General features: G+C 38.2%; 2 protein-coding genes across 10 annotated transcripts in view; one reads left to right on the top strand and one right to left on the bottom strand.

Annotated features, from left to right (window-relative positions):
• The window catches only part of ACSS3 (acyl-CoA synthetase short chain family member 3), a 234,622-nt gene that overhangs the window by 12,550 nt on the left and 199,052 nt on the right, over positions 1-23,020 (bottom strand). The gene's annotated exons all lie outside the window — the stretch shown is intronic.
• PPFIA2 (PPFI scaffold protein A2) overlaps positions 1-23,020 on the top strand; it is a 500,869-nt gene that overhangs the window by 451,815 nt on the left and 26,034 nt on the right. For all 8 annotated transcript variants that reach the window (XM_088836833.1, XM_088836831.1, XM_088836832.1 and 5 more), the window contains 2 exons: positions 10,564-10,645; positions 15,025-15,225. In XM_088836833.1, coding sequence (XP_088692959.1) covers positions 10,564-10,645; positions 15,025-15,225 — 283 coding nt within the window. The remainder of the gene's footprint in view (positions 1-10,563; positions 10,646-15,024; positions 15,226-23,020) is intronic.

Below are 23,020 nucleotides of genomic sequence, written 5' to 3'. Positions count from 1 at the left end.
GCTGTGATTGGAGTACTATTCAACTACATTGGCCAATGCAAGTTGTAAGACCTTACTTTTAAAAAATATTCAATACTCTGCACTGGATTTTAAAGAATTATTTACATGTCATCATGTAATAGTGGCCTTCTGTTTTCTAATGATTTTAAGTTTCATGAGGAAAATAATGCCAAGAAATAAAACTTTATTCTCCCTTTTCTTTTTGAATGAAATATTGAAAAATAATAAATTCATAATACATCAGTATCTGTGGACTTTAAGAAACTGATATAATTACCTTAATTCTAAAATTTAATTTCTTGTCTTGCCCATGCTCCTACTTTTTAAGACCTCAAAATAATTTCCTTGGTCCAATTGCTAAAAGGAAGCTTGGGAAGTTAAATGTCAGGAGAAGACTGTTCAAACATAGTACAGACGTGGGAAGATTTGAGGTGGAAAGAAAATATTGAATTAGGAACAGAAGACAAGACTTTAAGCTCCATGTGTTTTCTGCATACCTTTGAGTGAATGACTTATATTATCTGTACTTTCTGCCAACTTCCTAATACTCACAAGAGTATGAGAAAAAAATAATCTCAGAAGCTTAGAACTATAAACTTCAAATCTGATTTAAGGAGGACTCAAAATTAGATGAAGCACCAAAGCAATTTAGTCTAAATGGCCTCCAAATAAACCTGAAAACGTACCAATGTCTCTCCAGTAAGTTCCTTTTTAACAATCAAGAAGGGACTGGGAAGACCAGACCACAGTGTATTGCAAAAGTGAAATTGTTTACTGGAAAGAAATACAAGCCCCTCTAGCTTTCAATAACAGCATGAGTAATTGCATTGCTCCATCACATTTGTGCATGCATGTGTGTTTTTACACCTTTTTAATGGTTTTGAAAGTAATTAAATTCAAAATAAAGTGAGGAGTGAAATCATGTAAATCCCAACTCAAATTCACAAATATATTTCTTTCCTGAGGCTGTGCACTCCATTTCAAGTAGCTTGCAGGAAAAAAAAAAATGTTTCAACATGAATGAACTTAATGTTTATGTATTCAAATAATTTCAGTTCCAAGCAATGTAGCCTGTATCTGAGGATCTAAATAAAGCACTGCTTAAATGTGCAATGGACTTCTATATATACTACAAGTGAAAATGTGCCATAATAGGACTTGCCTGCACATACACTTGCATTTACCCACATACAGAATCACAGCATGCTGCCCTTTCAAAATCAAGTCAACCTTGCTAATGTTGGATTTGAAACTCTTAATTTTGTGGAGCTAAATGTGTATATTTAGGTAATCAATGTCTGAAGCAGTTGATTGGGATTTGTAATATATTTCTATTTAGAATAATTATGTTAATTAAGATATATATTTTCAGCTTGCATATGTTTAAAAAAATTGACATGGTGCTGTTTCCTTCATATTTACTGACCAGAATTTGAAACAGTTTTTTTGTACTTTTGATTCTCACAGAATTGGTCAATAGATATAAATTTCTGAATAATGGCATTATAACCCATTGTCTGGTTGAAATTCGAAGAGATCATGTTTTCTTTACCCTCTTGACTGTTGAAGTTTATAGGAACAGGATACATTTTGTAATTAACAATAGTGCGAAGTTATGTAAATTTGCTTTTAGAACTATGTACAGAAGATTTATTCTCTGTACTATACTGTTAAGAAGTAGGTTCAACTGTTAAATTATTTTGACTTACATTTCATTCTTGGTTCTTATCAAGTCATTTATTTCTCCTGGTTATATCAGTAAGTAAGTACTTGCTGTATACCACAGTAAATAAATAAACCCTAAAGATAAATTTTTCAATCAGAGAATTACTTTGTATTACAATAATGCAAAATTAAAGTGAAACAAATTACAAATTCAGCTTTTCCATCCTGATTATACAAATGGGGCTAACTTTCTTCCTCTGGCCAAGATGCAGAACCTGTTTTTAATAAGAAACAGCAAGAAGAGGAAGGTTCCTTTTTTGTCTATAGTGTTGGGGACTGAAGCGTGTGATGGTGGAGGTGGTAAAGACTATCCATGTTGCCAGAAGTCAAATCAATGTGTCTACACGTGAATGAACAATGAGAGGAGAAGTAAAAGTGGGAGAGTATCACTACCTTTCATTTTAACAAAGAGGTGGTTGCTGCCATCCTCCTTTCATGGCTGTGGAAAGTTCAGAGAGGCTAGCTAGCTGGAGGATGATGTGGGGTTAAGAGGCTGACTCTCACCGGGCTGTTGGTGCTCACATTCTGGCTCTGGCTCCCTGACTCTGTGTTCCAAGTGATCTCTCGTCTTCAGTGTCCTCATCTGCAAATGTGTATCAGCATGGATCTTATCGGATGGCGGTGAAGATTCAATGACTGACACATATAAAGCACTAAGGATAGTGCTTCACACTGTCACTTACTATCACAGAGTAAGTGATAAATGCATGCCAGCAATCGTTATCTAATATCCAAAGCCTGATTCATCTGCTTACAGAAACTTTAATTTTTCAAGCCATGATATTTTATCTCAGAATATGAGGTGGTTCATATACATAAGAAAGTACAACAGGTTCAATTACTCACTGTATTCAATTGTAATACATTTTAATTACATTTAAATACAATATTAAATCATAAATGAGAAATATAGCAAGTACAATAACTAGAATATTTACAAGTTATAATATTTGTGTAGAAGAGGAAATGAATTCTGCCTGGGAAAGATCTTGGAATCTTAACAGGAAGGATAAAGTTTAAACTGAGTCAGAAAGATAAGTGTGAGTTTGCCACAATTATGATGCAAGGAAGGATGTCCCAGGCAGACGATGAAGGCATATACAAAGTCATGGAGGGTAAAAAAATAGAATGAGGTATTTGGGACATAGCAAGCACTGCAATATTGACTGAGCAAAAGAAGCTGGGAGAAATCCAAGGGCCATTTCACCAAGGGTCTTTTTAGTTGTGACCTTTATTTTCAGCTGTGTGTGTGTGCTCAGTCATGCCCAACTCTTGGTGACCCCATGGGCTGTAGCCCACCAGACTCCTCTGTCCATGGGATTCTCCAGGCAAGAATACTGGCATGGGTTGTCATTTCCTCCTCCAGGGGATCTTCCTGATGCAGGGATTGAACCTGCATCTCTTATATCTCCTACATTGGGAAGTGGATTCTTTACCACTGTGCCACCTGGGAAGCTTGTTTTCAGTTGCCTGCTTTAAAAACTTCAAAGGGGGAGGGAAGTTTTTAAAGCAGACAACCCTTAAAAAAATATTTGTGTTTAGAAAGGTCTTTCTGGGAGTTGGAACAAGGATGAGAAGTAGGGAATACCACCGAAGAGGCAGACTGGGAGTTCACTGCCATGATCTACAAATGAGTTTGAACAAAAGCTTTGGTAGTAGCCAATCAATTTATAAAATATCATATTTAATTTTAGAGAGGACATTTTAATCTCTTTCTGCAGCCAATCTGTGTAACTGCTAAGCAAAAGTCTTACTTCTTATTAAGATGTAATAAGTAGTTGGATCTTAACAAAAACATAGAATACTTAAAAGTCAACCTTCGATCAACGATCGTGGGTGGTTTTCAACACTGAGCGTTTCATGGATTACGAGATAGCAATCTCTCAAAATATATTCTTGGCTAGATCAAGCAAAGATGCATGGTGCAGTGGAAGAGTAAACTCTTACTCCTGAATGTTAGTCTTGGGAGGGAGATGAAGGTTATGCTTTTGGTGCCATTAATGGGCTTCCTAAGTGGCACAGTGGTAAAAAATCTGCCTGTCAATGAAGGAGACGCAAGAAACACAGTTCAGTCCCTGCGTCAGGAAGATCCCTTGGAGTAGAAAATGGAAACCCATTCCAGTATTCTTGCCTGGGAAATTCCATGGATGGAGTGGCCTGCCAGGCTAGAGTCCATGGGGTCACAAAGACTCGGACATGACTGAACACACATGCAGGCAGGAAGGGAACAGTCTTTATGAGTGACGCTCACAATATGAATTTCCAGATTTTGAAGGATAAAAGAGTCATTGTGGGATCTGGGATGATCAAAAATAAGAGGATGTTTTATGATTTAGGTGTCCCAGAGCTTCTCTGATAGCTCAGATGGTAGAGAATCTGCCTCTGAGGCATGAGACCTGGGTTCGATCCCTGGGTCGGGAAGATAACCCGGAGAAGGAAATGGCAACCCACTCCAGGATTCTTGCCTGGAGAATCCCATGGATTGAGGAGCCTGGCAGACTACAGTCGCAAAGAGTCAGGCCTGACTGAAGCAACTTAACGAGCACTCAAGATTTTGATCATTAAAGATGAGAAACAACTTACTATTGCTGGAAAATGGTACTTGCAAAGATGGAATTATTCATGTTCAAATTATTTGGCAAAGTAAGTTTCCAGGTCTAATTAGAAGTCAGGGAAGATTATTAGAAAGGAAGATCTCGACTAAAACAGGTTTAGTCTTTGTAATCCAAGTTGATGATTGTGTTGTAGGCATTTGAGGAACTATTGAAGGATTTTCAGAGGACAGTTCAATAACAAATAGGTCACATTTATTGACTGTTTCTTTTGTACAAGTTATAGTTGTCATCGCATTAAATGTATTTTCTTGTTTAACTCTCATACCAACCCTCTGAGATAGGTACTGTTATCAGCTTTATCTTACACATGAGGAAACTGAGCTACAAAAAGGTAAAGTGACTTGTCTGTGGATGCACAGCTAAGAAGCAGGGCACCAGGAATCCAGCCCCAGCATTCCCACCTCAGAGCTCATTGTATTTATTACCTGGTCTGCTCTTACAGATTTGTTTTTCATGGCAATGTACTGCAAGGGTAAGAAACCTGGAGAGTAAGGCCAATTACAAGACTGAGAAAAAGAACAGTGGCAGTGAAAACAGAAAGAAAGAAGATACAATAAGAAGTAAGAATGGAGATAGACAGGCATTAAATGGAAGGTGACTGAAATGGCCAGCCTGAGTGACAGAGGAAATGGTACCATGTGGTATTCAAATAGTCACATTACAAATTGGCAGTTCCAAGATAGCCTCCTAGGCTAAGTGGTCCGAGAATAAAGTCTCTCTTCAGTGACAGCAATGAACCATCCACCTTGGGAAAAATATGGAGAAAGAGACCTCACTGACCCCAGGGTTGTAGATTTTTGAATAATGAATTTCATTTCTTAGCGTTTAACATCTTAGTGCATTTGTTGATTTACAAGTTGTTCTCCCAAACTGTAAGAGCATGAGATCAGGGACTGTGTACGCCCTGGGACTAGGGTCGGCAGTCAGTCAGTAGATTCTTATAGACCTACTATGTGTTGAGTTTTCGACCTCAAAACAAAAAATAAAACTAACAAAATTTCTGACTCAGCAAAATGTTAAAGATATTCTAGGGAAAATTGCTTGGTACTGAGGGGCCTAAAAAAATAAGTACTAAATATTGCCTCCAGGTTCAGGTAGGATAGTTTCAGAGAGAAAGAATTTTTGTTGTGTCTTGAAAAACAAGACACAGTGGGAAGACAAGACAGGAAAGCATTTGGATATCATTTAGTAGGAAAGACACAAAGCTAAGAAACGCAAACATACTCTACCTATGAGGCCAAAACTGAAACGGTTGAAGATATAAAACCTATAAAGGAGGAACCAGACATTTCTATTTGGATGGACTCATTCAAGCAAAACCATACTTGCTTAAATTAGTTTGGATTAGGATTTAGGAACTACAAGCCTAGAAAATGCCCTTGATGGATTTACATTTGTTAGACATTTTCAGCCTTTTATCTTGATGTCCTTGGTGGTAGATATCACTAGGGTGCCCATGCTTTGCTCCTGTCTTCGGATCAGGCACGGCAAGTGCAAGCTGCCCTCTGCTTGTTTCCCTATGAACTTGCCAATTACTCACACCCCTGAGTGTTCCCCACAAGCTGGGCCTTCTAGACGTGCTGCGTGCCATTTGCAGTAACTCACTGACACCCTTCTCAGGAGAGTCCGAGGCCTTTGGGGAAATCTAACGGCGTTCTTTATTGCAGACAAGAATGTGTTTGCCGAAAAGACTCAGAGACTCAGAAGTTTTTCTGATTCAAAAATGACCTTCCCTTATAACTAGTACTTTGTTTCCACACAGGAAATGACAGTCTCGTACCTGAAACTTCCTGTAGAAGGAAGTGCTACTGATTGTCCTCTAAAATCTGTTCTAAAATTTAAAACAAATATGGGTGCCCATATTCCCTGGTGGCTCAGACAGTAAAGCATCTGCCTACAATGCAGGAGACCCAGGTTCGATCCATGGGTGGGGAAGATCTCCTGGAGAAGGAAATAGCAACCCACTCCAGAACTCTTGCCTGGAGAATCCCACAGACCGAGGAGCCTTGTGGGCTACAGTCCATGGGGTCACAAAGAGTCGGACACGACTGAGCCACTTCACTTCACTTCATGCAGGGGTGCCCATGTTTATAGTGATGGATAAATGTAAGTGATTTGAGGGGAAAGGATGATTAGATATTAGATTACCTAAAAGAGAGAAAGGAAGAAGGAAGGGAGAAAGACAGAAACAAAGGAACAGAGGGAGAGAGACGGAAGGGAGGGAGCAAGGGAGGAAGGAAGGAGGGCAAAGCAAAGAACACCAGTGTATCCAGAATGCCAGTTTATCCCAAATCACTTTGTTTAAATTTAGTATTTCCTAATAGTGCAGGTCACTGTTTCTCTGAAAGTATCTTCAAAATATCTGATGACCACAAGCATGCCTTCATGAAATTAGTGCTATACTCACCCTTAATAATCTCTCATGAGATCACCATGTATTAAACTCAGTGATTTCCAAGAATTTTAGCAGTAACCGTATTGCTTTGTTTTTCTAACCACGCCTCTCTCCCAAGCCAGTATGTCCAGATATATGTCTCTTAAATAAATTCCATGTGATGCAGATTTTTTTAATAGAGAAAAAATAAATGAAATATTGCTTTGAGAATTTCAGTGCATTGCTTTACATAGTTAATACAGCCCTTGGGTTAAGGAAAAGCATATCTGGATTAATATGCAACACACGGTCCTCGAGTAAAAACCAGTCATCCACTCCAGTCTGGTCTGTTTCTCACAGTTTCAAGTGTCTCAGTTCAGAGGCCTCTATTTGGGATTTAGCCTGTCAGCTAAGGGCCAAAGGGCAGAATCCCCTGGACCCTATCTCTTTATCTTTCTGTTAGGTAGTTAGAATAGGAAAAAGGAGTCCAGAATGGCAGTGGCTAAAAGACAAAGTAGGGAAAAGCCCTCGAAAATAGAACAAAGGAAGGTCCAAGGACTAGAGTGAGAACCTCAGGTGAAACAAACAGCCCTCCCAGCTAGCCCAATTTACATAGGGCAGGGTCAGGGGGAGGAGAAAAAACATTTAAAAAAGAGGAGCCAAAATTGGGCCTATGGCCTCTCTTCCCTTCGCCTTTCCTTTAGGGTCAGCCTGCCCTCGTGTCTCGAGGGTGTATGTTCCTTTGCTTGCCAAATAAATCTCTGAGCTGTAATTGAGCTCTAACACTGGTCTGCTTTTTCAAATCTTTGCGGTGAGACAGAACCAAGGAAACTACACGCTCCCCACGACATGTGCATACTCTTACTAAAGCTGTTGTGCTGTGAGCGTTTGTGATTTAAACATAACAAAGCACAAAGAAAAATTTTCCATGGGATATAATGTCCAATGATTTCTCAAACAACTGTATGATAAATTTTTGTTCAAAAAGAGAATAGGATTATTTGAGCTCATTGGATTGCCTCTTAATCAGATTCCTATCAGGGGTCGCAAACCAGATTGAGCTCTTAGAATCATCTGGAATGGATGCGGTTCTCATAAAGTGACTGGAAAGAATGTACTAAAAACATATTATGAGACGTAATTTATTGAAACCAGAATCAACTAAATGTAAATAAATACTGGCTGACATGTTCAACATTCACTACTGCTTACAGAACACCTCTTTGGCACCTGACTTTGTTCTAGAGGCTTCAGATGCACCTCTGAACAGAGTAGGTACTTGAGGCATTGGTCCCCCTTGAGCTTATTTTCTTTCATGAGATGACAGGTCAAGGAATAAATGATATGTTATGTTAGAAGGTAAGTGATGTAGGAAAAAATAAGGCAAGGAATGGGGATACGGAATGTCTGCTTGGTATTATGGGACAGAGGGAAGAGACAGAGAGAGTGACATTTGAGTAAGGATTTAAAAGTATGCAAAGAGTAAGGCATGTGAAGATAGAGGAGACAAGCATTCAAAATGAGGCAACAGCAGATGCAAAGGTCCTGAGGCAGAAAAAGTTCTGGGCAGTGTCCAGGGAACAACATGGAAACCAGTGTTGCTTGCTGAGATGGGAGTTGAGTCAGAGAACAGAGGGTAGAGTGGATCCTAATAGCTGCTTTTGCTTTTATTCTCAGTGAGGCAGATAGTAATGGAAAGTTATGAGCAGAGAAGTTACATTATCCGATTTAACTTTTAACAGGATCACTCCAGTTCCTGTGCTGTGCTTTTTAAATTAGGGAACTGGTTAGAAGTTTCACAATTGAAATGTTCTACTTTTCAAAAATGGCTTATGCACAATTTATGTAATTTCCTTGTGAAAATGTTATGTGCTTTCTAGGTTATGAGTGCATATTGACTTGCTTTTTTTGCTAAATGTAGCAAAAAGCAGTTGTATATGTGTATTTGTTTCTTCCCCTTTAATGCTACTCACATAACTGAAGTGTTTTCCCCCCAATGGATATAATGTTACAACTATTGATAATGCTCCTGGGCTCTGTGGAAACCTACTCTAAATTTTCTTGCATGTGTCCTGTGTTCAGTTCTGCCTCTGCCCCTCCACCCTTACTGCTCATCGTGCTTGGAATGTCATCCCTAACTCCTTTCAACCAGCCCTTCAAAGTCAGTTCAGTTGCTCTAAAGTCTCCACTGTTCATTTCCATTGCTACAAATATTAACCCCTTCTCCAAAACATCACACTCAGAATGTGCGTCATCGAGTTTAGCATCTATTTGTGAATTGTACTATGTTTTTCAACAGTTTCATGTATTTGCTTTTTCTATTTAACCAGGGATCTCCTGTAAAACAAGGTGCTTGTCTGAGTGAGTCTCAGGTCTCAGCTCACAATAGTTGCTCAATAATTACCTGATGGTTTGTAGTTTAACCCTTCAACTCATTTCTATTCAATATATCTATCACAGTGAGACTAGGCTATTCAAAAAGCCTAGTTCTCAATGCAGGAATGTCATTGGAAAGTCTGAGGGGATGGGTGAGAGAGAGCAAACCAGGTGAGGAAACTACTCTAGTTTCACTCTGGAGTCAGGGAGCCAGTGTCGCTGTTCCCCTTCCCAGGTGCTGAATAGCTTACACACGTTTTCTTTACTATCCCATGAAGTGAAAAAGCAGTTGATTTATGTGTCTCTTCAGCTACTATTAACTTTAATCTTTGTTTTGCCTCCTTATTTCTTTGTTGCACTTCATTTTGTGGTAGCATCTATCACAGACATGGAAAGCTTTTGTGTTAGAAGACATCTTTATTATATATTCTAACATGTTATAGCCCACCACAGTAAGCAATTAATCAGTTGATAGCAGGAAATAATCAAATGCTTCATTTCAGAGTTTCTAAGCATGAAAGACACACATTCAAAATAAAACAATATGTATAAAATGTGTGTGTAAGATCTATGTATCTAAGGAATAGAGAATATATTTTCCAATATAGTCCTGGCCAGGTGTATATCAATTTGAGTTGCAAAGAAACACAAAGTTGCTATTTCCATCATGAACAAGCTGAAAATGGTTTTGTAAATGAATGTCAAGGGTCAGTAGTAGGGATAGTGATTAAAGATGCATTTGCCTAGGCTCTTCACATATTTTTGTTATCAGAAACAACCATTTGTTGTCATTGAGTTGCTTTGCTTTTATTAAAACCAGTAATGATTGTAAATGAAAATAAGTGTACTATTAAATTTTATACCTTATGTTGTTATCAGAGACAGAAGTCAATGTACCTCGGAGTTCCCTTCAAATGAGAAGAAATGTTGTAGTCTATACAAAAAACTGACTCCTAAGATAGCTGCCTGGACCCAGAAAGCATACTAAAATCAAGTGTATCATTTGAATGGGGCTAAAATGACTGACTTGATCTTCTGCCTCTATAAACAGGCATTTTTTCCTACTATTGAAAACTATTGAAAAGAGAAGCAGACAAGACAGATGGAAGAAACTTCGTTTAGATCCTGTAATGCACGCAGGAATGTGTATATGTGGGCCACTGTCTTGTTTAAGGGATAAAGATATTTGCTGATAATATGATTCACTTTCTTAGTCCATTAACATTTAATGTCTGAATTTCAGTGAACCAGTGTTTAGGAAAATTACTTTTAGATATCAATATTTCATTTCTAATGAAATCAATGGATGATTTGCATGTATTATTCAAAAGAAGGAAGAATTCTGTTATTCTGTATTAACTCATAAAAAGCTTATAAAGGATGATTGGGCTTTTAAAAAATACTGTCATTCAAAATAATCACAGCCATCTTTTCCCATATTACCTGACTAATAATCCTTGCTGTGTACTTCAGGCACGAACTTCTAGAAGAAGCTCGGAGAAAGGGATTACCTTTTGCCCAGTGGGATGGGCCCACTGTAGTCGCATGGCTAGAGGTAAGAGCATTAAATCAGAAGACTCTCAATCCAATCCAATTTTTAGAGACAAGTAAAGCCAGGTTCCTGTCATAATTTTTCTGGTAGTCTTGAATAGCTTATAAAGAGAATGTTTAGCTAGGGACCCACAGTCAGCTGTGATTTTACTCTGATGCTTTCTTATGACTGTGGCAGAAGCAGCAGGCAGTGGGATGAAAGAAAGTTTTAGTAAATTCTGTGCTCTTTATATCTAGAGTAAATCAAGAAGCAGTTCTTGAGTGACACTCCTCAGACAGTAAAGAATCTGCCTGCAATGTAGGAGACCCGGATTTGATCCCTGGGTCAGGAAGATCCCTTGGAGAAGAGAAGGGCAACCCACTCCAGTACTCTTGCCTGGAGAATCCCATGGACAGAGGAGCCTGGGGGGGCTACAGCCCATGGGGTCACAAAGAGTCAGACACAACTGAGCGACTGACACTTTCACTGTGTTGTTGCTAGGAAGCATCTGTCCAGTACATTAGTCCAGAGCCCTTCCTCATCAACAGGTTAACGAAAAAGAGCCATCTCCATGTTTTTAACACTTCTGGGTGATCCACGACATTTGCAGCCATTCCTTTAATTGCAGTATAATTCCTGAACATGAAAGAGCCAGCTAGATTTAGACATTTGGAATTTTGCAGAAGAATACACAAACCCTTGTTCCCTTCGGTGTCTAGACGGAATATTTTTAATGAAATAAGAACTACATTTATCATATCCTGCACAACACAAGGGCCTGGATAAATGAATCAATACCTCATCAGCAGAAGCAGACGAGGATGGTGAAGGAAATATGTATTTGCCCACAAAGGGCCCTTTTATACCGCTTATCAATAGTTTCACCGCCCCTTCCATTCAGTTCTCTAAAGTGGGCTGTTGGCAGCTGCTAGGATATGCTGATGTCAAGACGAAGGGAGTAGAGTCAGTCCATCATCTCCATGGGTTCCCCGTCTGTGGATTCAACCAAACACGTTCAATCTGAAACAAATCCGTGGATGATAAGCCCTGGATAGTCAGGCCCAACAGGGACTCTAGCATCTGCAGATGTTGGTCTGCAACATCCTGGAGCCAGTAGCCCAAGCACACCAAGGGACTGACTGTATAAACTTTTGTTGCCTGGCAGAGGCAATCAGAACCCATTGTTTTAAAAGGTTCAGGATTATAAAATCGTTCACCTTCATTATTATATCAAATCCAGAGCTAACAAATTAATCAATGAGGGACAGTAAACCTCATTTAAGTTTAAAAAATTATCTTACACAGATAAATATGAAAACATGCTTTGCATTTTTTCTTGGACTGAGTGAAAGAAGCCTGTGTCTTGCTTTATTTTATTCTTTCATATCAGTTAGGAAATTTTTTAGCTTATTAGTAATCAGAGGTGTTCTTCCAAATATGTCTTTAAAATTACTATATTTTAAAAATCAATTTATAAGACAAAATTTTAAGAAAGCCCACCACAAAACTGAGAGCAACTCATTGTGCAGTTTCTTTCCAGTGAAATGAGCTACAGTTTCACAGAGTTAGCTGCTATTTTGGCAAGTGATGAACAGATCCTTTATTAAAAAAAAAAAAAGATTTACTGACATTAAGGGCTTAGGAAATGACAGGCAGTGACGTTCCTGCTAATTAAAACTATCTTGAGCACACAGAAATTGCTCCTGGTGTGCTCCTGAAGTGACAAATTATCAAATGGAATAAACACGATGAATGAGGTGGGTGAGCCAATGAATGAGAGCTCTTAACTTTCACCTCCTTTATTACCTCCTTGAGTGCACAGCCCACTGAGCGATGGGTACAAATAAGTCTGATGCTTCACACACCATTTATAGACACCAAGAACTTTGTGAAAGTCTAATCAGGGATGGGGCCTTTCCAGGTAGCGCTAGTGGTAAAGAACCTGCCTGCCAGTGCAGGAGATGTTGAGTCGTGGGTTCCATCCCTGGGTCTGGAAGATCCCCCTAGGGAAGGGCATGGCAGCCCACTCCAGTATTCTTGCCTTGGAGAATATCATGGACTGAGGAGCCCGGCATGCTATTGTCCGTAGGGTCACACAGAGTTGGACATGACTGAAGCGACTTAGTGCATCAGCACAATCAGGAATGACCTTGGTAACCAGGTATTGGCAACCATGTATTGATAATGTTAACCAGTATGCAAGTCCAAATATCTTCGTATAGAGGAGGTGAAAAGAAGTGAAAATCATTCAGGTCCAGTGAAGGTATATTTAGATGTTTAGTTATTTTGAACTTCAGTTGACAAACTATGAATTCAAATCCCGTCTTTTCTCATATATAATCATATCTGTCAAGGCAAGATCAATTCCCGTGCCTAGCATGTAGGAGATGCTATCGCCAGTCACCCACTGCACCTGTCTCCTTCCTTTTATCTCAGTCACAGCCCAGGCCACGCTGGCTGAACGATTTGACTTTTTAATTCCTCTACAGAAGCAAGCAACCATTTAACACAGAAGAATTTTTAAAATTAAAAAAATCAGTATTAGTTATTTATCGTCATGTAGCAAATTATCCAAACACGTAGCATTTCTTTTCCTCACGACTTCTGTGGGTCAGGAAACTGGACATGGTTTACCTGCAGCCTCTATCCAAAGTCTCTCATAAGACTGCAGGCAAAGTGTCAGCCCAGGGCCCCAGTCGTGTTAAGCCTTGAATTGGGGAATAATCCAGTTCTGAGCTGACTCCGTTCCTTGCTAGCTGTTGGCCAGAGACATCTGTTCCTTTCCACGTGAGCATCTCACAGGACTGCTCGCAGCTCGACAGCTGGCTTCCCCCAGAGCAAGAGCTCAGAGAAGAGAGGCAGAGAGGACCAGCTGGAATGAAGCCCGTCTGTTCGTAACTTAACCTAGAAAGTCACATCCATCACTTTTGCACGTGTGCGAAGTTGCTTCAGTCGTGTCTGACTCTGTGTGACCCTACGGACTGTAGCCCTCCAGGCTCCTCTGTCCATGGGATTCTCCAGGCAAGAATACTGGAGTGGGGTGCCATGCCCTCCCTTAAGGGATCTTCCCAGGGATCGAACCTGGATCTCTGGCGCCCCTCACATCGGCAGCTGGGTTCTTCACCACCAGCGCAGTCACTTTTATCACAGTCTTTTCATTACAGTCTGAGTCTCTAGGTCCAACCCCGACTTGGAGGAAGAAGGTGATACAAGGGCAGGAATATCAGGAAGTGAGATTATTTGGAACCATCTTAGCAGCTGCCTAAAACAAAGTCTTAGAAATAATAAAGCCAAATCCCTTCCGTTTTACAAAGGAGGGAAACAGGGCTGAGGTACAGAGGACTTGTACAACTCACCAGTGACAGGGAAGGCCCAAGCCTCTGGTTCTTGGTCTAGAGGTCTTGACGCTGTGTATTGCTGATTTATAATTTTTCTTCTCTTGCTCCTTCACTGCCTTCACTCTCAGTGCTCTCTCTCCTTTTGCTCAGTCTTTTCATACCAACAAATAAAAGACTCCCCTCCCCCCAAACAGTACTTTAGCTTTTTAAAAATTTAAACTCACAGGCATGTGCCCCGCTTCTTCTTCATAGCTAATGACGAAGGAGCAGGGGAGAGGAATGGCAAGAATATTCCTTACTAAACGTGTGTGATTCTGATGCTACAACTCAGTGCATCCACCCTGGGCTTCAGATGTGTGCTGGGCATTATGCTGTGTTCATTGCCCTACCAATTCAACTGTCTTTCCAGAGCTTCACAGCAAAGTTGAAAAATCAGAATCCGTAATTCCTAGAGCATTATTTGTTTCATAACTCTCTTTAATTAATATTTTACAGGTGCTTAATACCGTTAGCCTCTTCCATTAGCCCATCATTTCATTCTCCAAAAAGTATTTTCCTATTTAGCATCTAATTGAGCACATACAAATTAGCACATAGCATAGGCAGGTAGGTTGGAAATGTCGCTTAGCCACATTAAACCCTTTGATCAAAAGCACTCAGAATTCCATAGGAGAATTATAAATTGAAGTCATTCATTAAACAAATGTGTTAATTGAGCCTTTACCAAATGCAGCTTGTAGCCATTCTTGTCCTTAAACTCTTGAGGAGATTTGGTGAGGTGCAGCTATTATATTTATCCCTCATAAATTCGTTGTTAAATTGCAGACCCTGAAGGCTACCTTCCCAATCTTTATTTCCATTACTGCCTAACTGGTTCTTTGAATAAATTATTTAATGTCTTTGTGCCTCTCTCTCTTCTGGGGGAAATAAGAATAGCATCTCTTTCATGGGGTTGTGGTAATAAATGAGTTCATACAGGTAAGGTAATTAGAATACTATCTAGCACATAGCGTTAATGGTTAACTATGATTATAATCTGGGTACGTTTTTTCCCCAATCCAACAGCTCTGGTTGGGAATGCCTGCTTGGTACGTGGCAGCCTGCAGAGCCAATGTGAAGAGCGGTGCCATTATGTCTGCTTTATCGGACACTGAGATCCAGAGAGAAATCGGAATCAGCAACCCTCTGCATCGCTTAAAGCTCCGATTAGCAATCCAGGAGATGGTTTCCCTAACCAGTCCTTCAGCTCCTCCGACATCCAGAACTGTGAGTCCGATTGTGCTCCTTCCCTCTCCCAGGGCTGGCCAGACAGCAGCCTCCCCAGGCCCACAGAGCAGAACTGTGGCAGCAAGCATGTCAATGTCAGCATGCATTATTCTCAGGAGGTCTAGCTTGCTCTTCATTAACCTTGCTGCTACTTTTAATAGGTTTTCAATTGAAGAGCTGTGATTCCTATCAGACTTGAAGGCTGCAACCAAAATAGACTTTTGAGCTAGCCTCTAAAGTTTAGATTTTTCTCCCAATCAAGACCAAGAGTTTATTCTTTCATGAGATTTTTCCTTTTGAATGTAATGCAGCATCTCAAGAGATGAACTCGAGGCAGCAGTACTTTTTGAAGATGAAATGCTAAACTCAAACCTCTTAAGCAGTTTGCATAATTGAAAGTACCTTGATATTTAATGTTTTATAAATACCATGTGAATTACCTGCCCTCAAAACCTGTTTGCTTTTTATCTATAAATGTCTCTTTCCCTCATAAGTTTGTCCCTGTCTTAATATTAGAAAACAACAAAATATTTTAAAAAGGAATTCCAGATGTCAAATTCAAACATTGAAAAAAACTCGCAAATAACATTCATTCTTTCCTTAGTCCTTCTCCAAATTATATCATTTTCTGATGAAGGATGTGACTTCTGATGTTAATTGGATTTTTCTGGTCCCATGTCTTATATAAAAAAAAAAGGAAAAATGAGGTAAGTTCAAACATTGGGCAGAAGATAGGAAAGCAAAATTATTTCAGTTTTCAGGCACACAGCTAACTTGAGTATAACTTTATTTTATATGGTCTTAAATATCACCATAAATTGGAGAATTTGCCTCATTTTATTATATATATTCTTATATTCCTCCCCAGTGTACTAGATTCCAGTGCTACAAACACAAAGTCAAAATTTAAAAGTGTTTATCTTTCTTAAATAATTCCATTTTAACTTTTTCCTAAGATATATTTAGGAGAAAATATATACTTTAACAAATTCTTATATTTAACTTGTTGAAAGTGAAAGAGGAGAGTGAAAAAGTTGACTAAAAACTCAACATTCAAAAAACTAAGATCATGGCATCTAGTCCCATCACTTCATGGCAAATAGATGGAGAAACAGTGGAAACAGTGACAGACTTTATTTTGGGGGCTCCAAAATCACCCCAGATGGTGACTGCAGCCATGAAATTAAAAGATGTTTGCTCCTTAGAAGAAAAGTTATGACCAACCTAGATAGCATATTCAAAAGCAGAGACATTACTTTGCCAACAAAGATCTGTGTAGTCAAAGATATGGTTTTTCCTGTAGTCATGTATGGATGTGAGAGTTGGACTATAAAGAAAGCTGAGTGCCGAAGAATTGATGCTTTTGAACTGTGGTGTTGGAGAAGACTCTTGAGAGTCCCTTGGACTGCAAGGAGATCCAACCAGTCTATCCTAAAGGAAATCAGTCCTGAATATTCATTGGAAGGATTGATACTGAAACTGAAACTCCAGTACTTTGGCCAGCTGATGCAAAGAACTAACTCTTCTGAAAAGGCCCTGATGCTGGGAAAGATTGAAGGCAGGAGGAGAAGGGGATGACAGAGGATGAGATGGCTGGATGGCATCACCGACTCAATGGTCATGAGTTTGGGTGAACTCCAGGAGCTGGTGATGGACAGGGAGGCCTGGTTTGCTGCAGACCATGGGGTCGCAAAGAGTCAGACACGATTGAGCAACAGAACTGAACTGATAGCATATTAAAATGTATATAAATGTTATATACTATATCTGAAGTATTACTGAAGCTAAAAGAGTAATTCAGAATATATTTAAAATAAAAGCTGAGAAGGCCATTAAAATAGTGACTATAAACAGAATTCAGATCTGATGATGAATTTCCTGAGTAACTTCCAACTGAGAGAGAAGTATCATGACTGGTTTATGTTAACATTCTCCTCCCAAGAGCAAATTTGAACAAAAATATTTAAAATTCCTAATCTTGCAAAAATAAAAGCAACAGAAGTCCCAACTTAAAAATTAAAAGTAGCATATAATTTATTTATATTTAGCATCCTATTTCTTAAAGGAAAATTGAATAATTAAGCACTATTTTTCTAAAACTGTCTAAGCAAACTGAAGGAACTTCACAAGCTGTTAAAGGTAAGAGCACACTCAGGTTTTCAAGAACAGTCAGATGCGAAGCGAGCTTATGAGACCCTTCTTCACCTATTCTCAGTTCACCTCAAAGGCTTTATTTCCTCAGGTCAGGATCCCAGGAACACAGAACTACTTTCAGTTTCCTAAACTTTTATGATTTGACTTGATCAATAGCTTTTTCAGTTGTTCTTCTCTTTGCCTGGAGCATTCTTTCCACTCCAGGGTCACTGTCCTCCAATTCTTCCTTCCTCTGATGATCCCTGAATGTCCTTCCTCTAAAAAGTTTTCACCAAACTCCAAAGTCTGGGTTTGCTTCCCTTCCTGAGTCAACGCTCTGTATACTTATAAAAAACTACTACATAATTTTCTCTCCTTGATTCATTCCACACTAGAGTTAAGGTCCCTGGGCCTTAACTCAGTGCCTGCCAAATTGTAAATAGTCAATAAATATGCATCTAAAATGATGACTTTATAAGCCACACTACCCACTACTACACAAGATATGAAATATGAACGTGCTGATTACAGAGCGGGCACCCACGCTAAGAAAAGGAAGACAGGTTCACCAGAGGTTGAGGAGAAGATGACAGAGTCTTATTCCTTAATGTGAGACAGAAGCAGAGTGCTCTGGCATGCCAATGAGGGAAAAGTCGCTTCTGATTAAGGCTCAAACAGAAATTAACATTTGAAAGACAGGGAATATATTGTTAATTATTAAAATCATTAATATTTTCACTATTAACTTTTTGATAGAGACCTTTTCATTCTACTTTCTCATTTTTACAAAAATAAGTTATTTCACATATTATTTTGTACTTTTAAAACTCAGTAATATAACATGAGTATTTCTCCCATTTTATTAATATTAAATATGTAATTGTTGTATCATTGTTAATTGCTGCATACCTCCTTTAATTTATTTAGTTCAGCTCAGTTCAGTTCCCCAATCCCCTAATATCAGACATTTTGCTTATTTAGCAATTTTCATTGTATTCACAATACCATAGTGAGTATGAATGTAGTTATATTATTACATTAACTGTGGTTATAGCAATATTTTATATAGGGCATTTATATTTTTATTACTTTTGAACCTTAATTGCCAGATTGTACTGTGTAGTCTTTTCTTCCCCTTTGTCAATGTTAATGACTACATTGCTTAAGTTTACATTTTAAAAATTACTAGTAAAGTTAAAATGTTTTCATATACTTATATTAGCATTTAAATGAATTCCTATTCATAGCTTTTTTCATTTTTCTATTAGATTATAGGAATATTCATTTTTTTTCTAATGTGTAAAAGCTTTTTATTCACAGAAGACATATGCCCTTAGCTAAATATCGATACAAGTTACACAAGAGAGAAGTTGTCTCTATTTGCTTTAAAAATAATCTACTGAGTACTTTTGGTAAATATTTCTTTAACTCTATCTACATGAAAGTATTTACTTATTTTTAATATATTTCAAATATGGTTTGCTTTGCAAAAAAATTACATGTGATTTTAATCCACTACATAAAGTGAAGATGAAAACATTTTAAAGTCATCACCTAAAATTATATACTAGGATTCACTCTTTGAAATTTCAAAAGGAGTTGGCTTGTTTTTTTAAAGAAATGTTATCATGTCTTCTGGAACACTGCCAACAGTTCTGATCATACAAGATATTCCTTGTGTTTAGGTTTGGGTTCCTGAGAAAGATGTACCTCGTTTATTCACTCAAGTTCTTAAGAGAAAAAAACAAGACACTTAGATTTAAAAAAAAAACAAAACTGAAGAGAACTCTGCCTCCTTTTCTGTTTAGATTAAATTGATGACTCGAAAAATCTCATGTTTTCACTCATTATTATTATTTACATTTATTATTTCTCTGGGCCCTGATCTTCCAGCTTTCTCTTCCAGCTTTCTGTTTCCTTTTCCTAAGCTGTTACTATAGTTACTATAGAAAGCCTCCTATACAGTAGAATACAGATGGAGCTATCAGATAATTGAAATATTTGGTTTAAGAGGTATATCATAAAGAACACATAAATTCTTTATTTCATCTTAAGTAAAAACATGTAAATATTCAGGCACTTGCAAATTCAGATGAAACCCTAGGACTTTTCTTTTAGTATAGTTCCAGTGCCTGGAGTTTCACATTATGTTTATTTGATAGCATCATCCTTTAAACATTTTCAACTTTTTTAGTTTGAGTTTCTTTTTAAAGTGATAACTGAGATACTCGAAAAGCTATGCGAGTGTAGAATCCTCCTGGAAATTTATAAATTCTTCCCTAGACTTTGCTAAAGTTCTATTTCTCATAGATAATGTATTTTAATATTTGCCCTATCTAGTCTTTCCAAATAATTCAGCTTAGTGTTCAGACATAAGCCAATTTTATTTAATTTTTGGCTCTATATAATATTTACTTAAATTGCCTAATTTTTTTCAGAAGTGCTGTGAAAGTAAAAAGGTTTGGGAACAAAAACAAATGATCTTTGGTAAACATATAATTTAGCAGTTTTGAGCAGACATGGAAGGCATAAGTCAGCTTCAACACAGTGTACAGGGGAAATAACGAACATTTATTAAACTAAAGATTTACTTGGGTAGAGATTGTTTAATGAGAATTCTCATAAAATTGTAGTAACAGCCAACATCAGTGGAGAACGAAGGCCAGGCCCTGGTCTAAGTGTTCTCCGTGCAGTAACTGATGTGAGTGCGGACAGTGCTATGAGATGGGTTCTTTCATGATACCTGTTTTACAGATGGGAGGAATTGATGATACCTGTTTTACAGATGGGAGGAATTGATGAACAGCGAGGTTAAGTGCCTTGTCCTAAGGTCGCACCCCAGGTGGTTTTGCCCCATGGTCTGTGCTCCTAACAAGGGTACTTTCCTGCTTCCAGCACTCTACCAGTTTTCCTTCTTTTTCACATTCTTTCAGTCTTCTTTGGTTCCCCTTTACATAATTATTAACCTCCTAAGCCTCAACCTTTAAGTAAATAAGGTGAAATACAGTTGTGTTAAACTAGTCATATTATAATGAGAAATGTTTTTCCTTTTATGGTAGAGAAACATCAAGTCAGATTAGGGAGAGATGTGGATATAGGCCATTTTAAATGTGGAAAGTAAATTTCAAATTGATTTACTTTGAAGTTCAGTTATAAAGTAAAAAATGCGTGTAAGTCATTACAGAAGTGACAGCTAGATAAGGTTCAGGGTTGTTCTGAGGTGTGGCTGCTTTATTTATTTTGTATTTCTGACAGCAAGAGAATTATTTTCCCCCAATTAGTTTTCATAATTTATCCCTTAAATTCATTTTAATATTTATTTTTATATCATAACTCTCTCCTGAATGATTTAATTAGGTAAGTGCTTTAATTCTTAACCTCCTTTAGGAACTTTCCTTCTAGATTTCAATTGATAATACTAGCTGAATATTTTATTGCATCTGACCTAAGGTAAGGCTAGCAAGGCACCTCCAACAAAACTGAATGAGGGTCTCACTGTAAGTTGCAACCTTTCACTTGCATGATCCTGAAAGTGAGTGCTTCCCTAAATGAAGCCCCCTTGACACCTCACCTACCTCATCCTAGTCCCAGCCCTGGATCAGAATATATTGCATCATAATTTAAAATTATTAGTGTCTTTTATGAGTATGTAGTTTTAGCCTACTTGACAGATGTCGAATCTAGGGAAGCTTAGGAAATGTCCTAGTTACTAAGAAGTGGCACAGCTAGAACTCAAACCTCTTGATTATAATTTAGTAAATTTCTAGATAACTAAAATTTTAGAAATCATTTTCTAGGCTCAAATGGCATTTGTGATACACACACACACACACACACAAAATCATTTACTGGTTTGCATTCTCCAGTTCATTTATTGGGGGTTGCAGCATGGACTACCAAGGGCAGTGAGTAAGTGATTTTCAGTGGCTCTCAGAAAGCCACGGCCAAATGATATGATGCTTGCCCTTGATGCTTCTCCAGGCCACTGTTCGCAGCCTTTATCCCTGGACTCAAGGCTTCAGTGTCCTATGTCCTTTGCTTCTCGAAGTGTCCCAACTCTAGCTATTCTCTGCTCTTTGCTGAAATGCTCATGCTCTGAAGCACCCTTTTTATGACTTACCCAGTCGAAAGTTCCATCCTTGAAACTGGTGATAAAAAGAAACAAATCTAAATAATTGACTTACTACCCGTGGGCTTGCTTATAAAGTAAACTTGTTGAAAACCTCAACTAATGCCTAAGTGGTTGGGTCGTATAGGAGTCATTTTATGAGTGACTTTTCAAGACTCTAGAGCAGGCAGTGCTCCTCACAAGTAAAACTGCAGAGCACAAGTGAACAACCAGCTTACAACTTCGGGAAGTTTGCCAACCATGCTTTAGGAAATTGTCCTGGATATATGCTTATTTTGCATGCAAAGATACAGATTAAGTCATGGCTCCTTGAATCCTACTCGCTCCAGAATATGGTGATAGACTGGCAGATACAGACTCTAAATAACCTGTGCAAGAGATTATGTGAAGTGAAGTGAAAGTCACTCAGTCATGTTCAACTCTGTGTTCCAAAATTCCTCTTGGAATTTTCCAGGCCAGAATCTGCAGTGGGTAGCCATCCCTTCTCCAGAGGATCTTCCCAACCAAGGGATTGAACCCAGCTCTCCCGCATTGCAGGTGGATTCTTTACTAGCTGAGCCACAAGGAAAGAGATTGTACATGTCTGCATTTCAGTATGAAATAATACTGGTCAGATTTCTTACAGAGGAGTGAGACCTTCATTTCTTGGATTCACAACCAAGGTGGAATCTATAGACATCATTGTAAAACAATCTGGCTTAAATGAATTTCCTCTCAGATAACCGTCATTGAAGCTCGTGATGAAGAGACCGTACAGCCGCTCAGTGTCATCCCTGAGTGTAAAGGGAACGTGACAGATGAGTGTAAAAACTCTTTTTCATAGTGCACTCCTCAAGAGGCAGTGAAAGCAGCTGCTGCCACGTGATTTAATAATCATGTATTCATATGCAACTTTCTGTTTATAGTGAGCACCATTTTTAGAAGCTGGGATAGAGGGAGGGGCTTTTAATGACATGGATGGCTGCTGTTTTCCAAGTATATTTTACAGTTGTGCAGTTTTATCTTTTAAGAGAAAAATTCATTTATACTCAGAATTCCAAAATGGTAGGAAAATGAGAATTCTATATGTATAAATGATACTTATCCTTTGAGATCTTTATGTCGATATGATTTACTTATGATAATGAATATTTACTGTTTCACTGCTCAACCATGAGTAATTCTCTTATACATGAGATTTACCATATGCTGAATTATACTCATCAATTTAGTTTATATGCAGTTATTTTTAAAATTACGTTAAATTGCATTATTTATCATAGAAGCTAAGTTAACATGGTACTGTACTGGTAGAAAAGGCCAGAGAAAATTATGGTAATGACTTATATTGGGGTATCAATTTTGCTACCTCCAATTCTTTAAAACGAGACCCCTTCCAAAATAAGTAACAAGTAATACATAGGATATAAATTTCACTGTAACTATAGAATTGATGTACTTAGACAATGTTGAAATGTTCATAAAGATATCCCAGTTAAATGGTGGAATTTGATGGGAAGTGGTTCCCAGTGATCTGTATGTTACTAAATGGAC

The sequence above is a fragment of the Moschus berezovskii genome, chromosome 6, assembly GCF_049115385.1.
Source record: "Moschus berezovskii isolate FMDL1 chromosome 6, NW_MosBer_1.0, whole genome shotgun sequence".
Lineage (NCBI taxonomy): Eukaryota > Metazoa > Chordata > Mammalia > Artiodactyla > Moschidae > Moschus > Moschus berezovskii.
The sequence above is the reverse complement of the archived record's forward strand: the minus strand, read 5'-3'. Positions and strand labels throughout refer to the sequence as shown.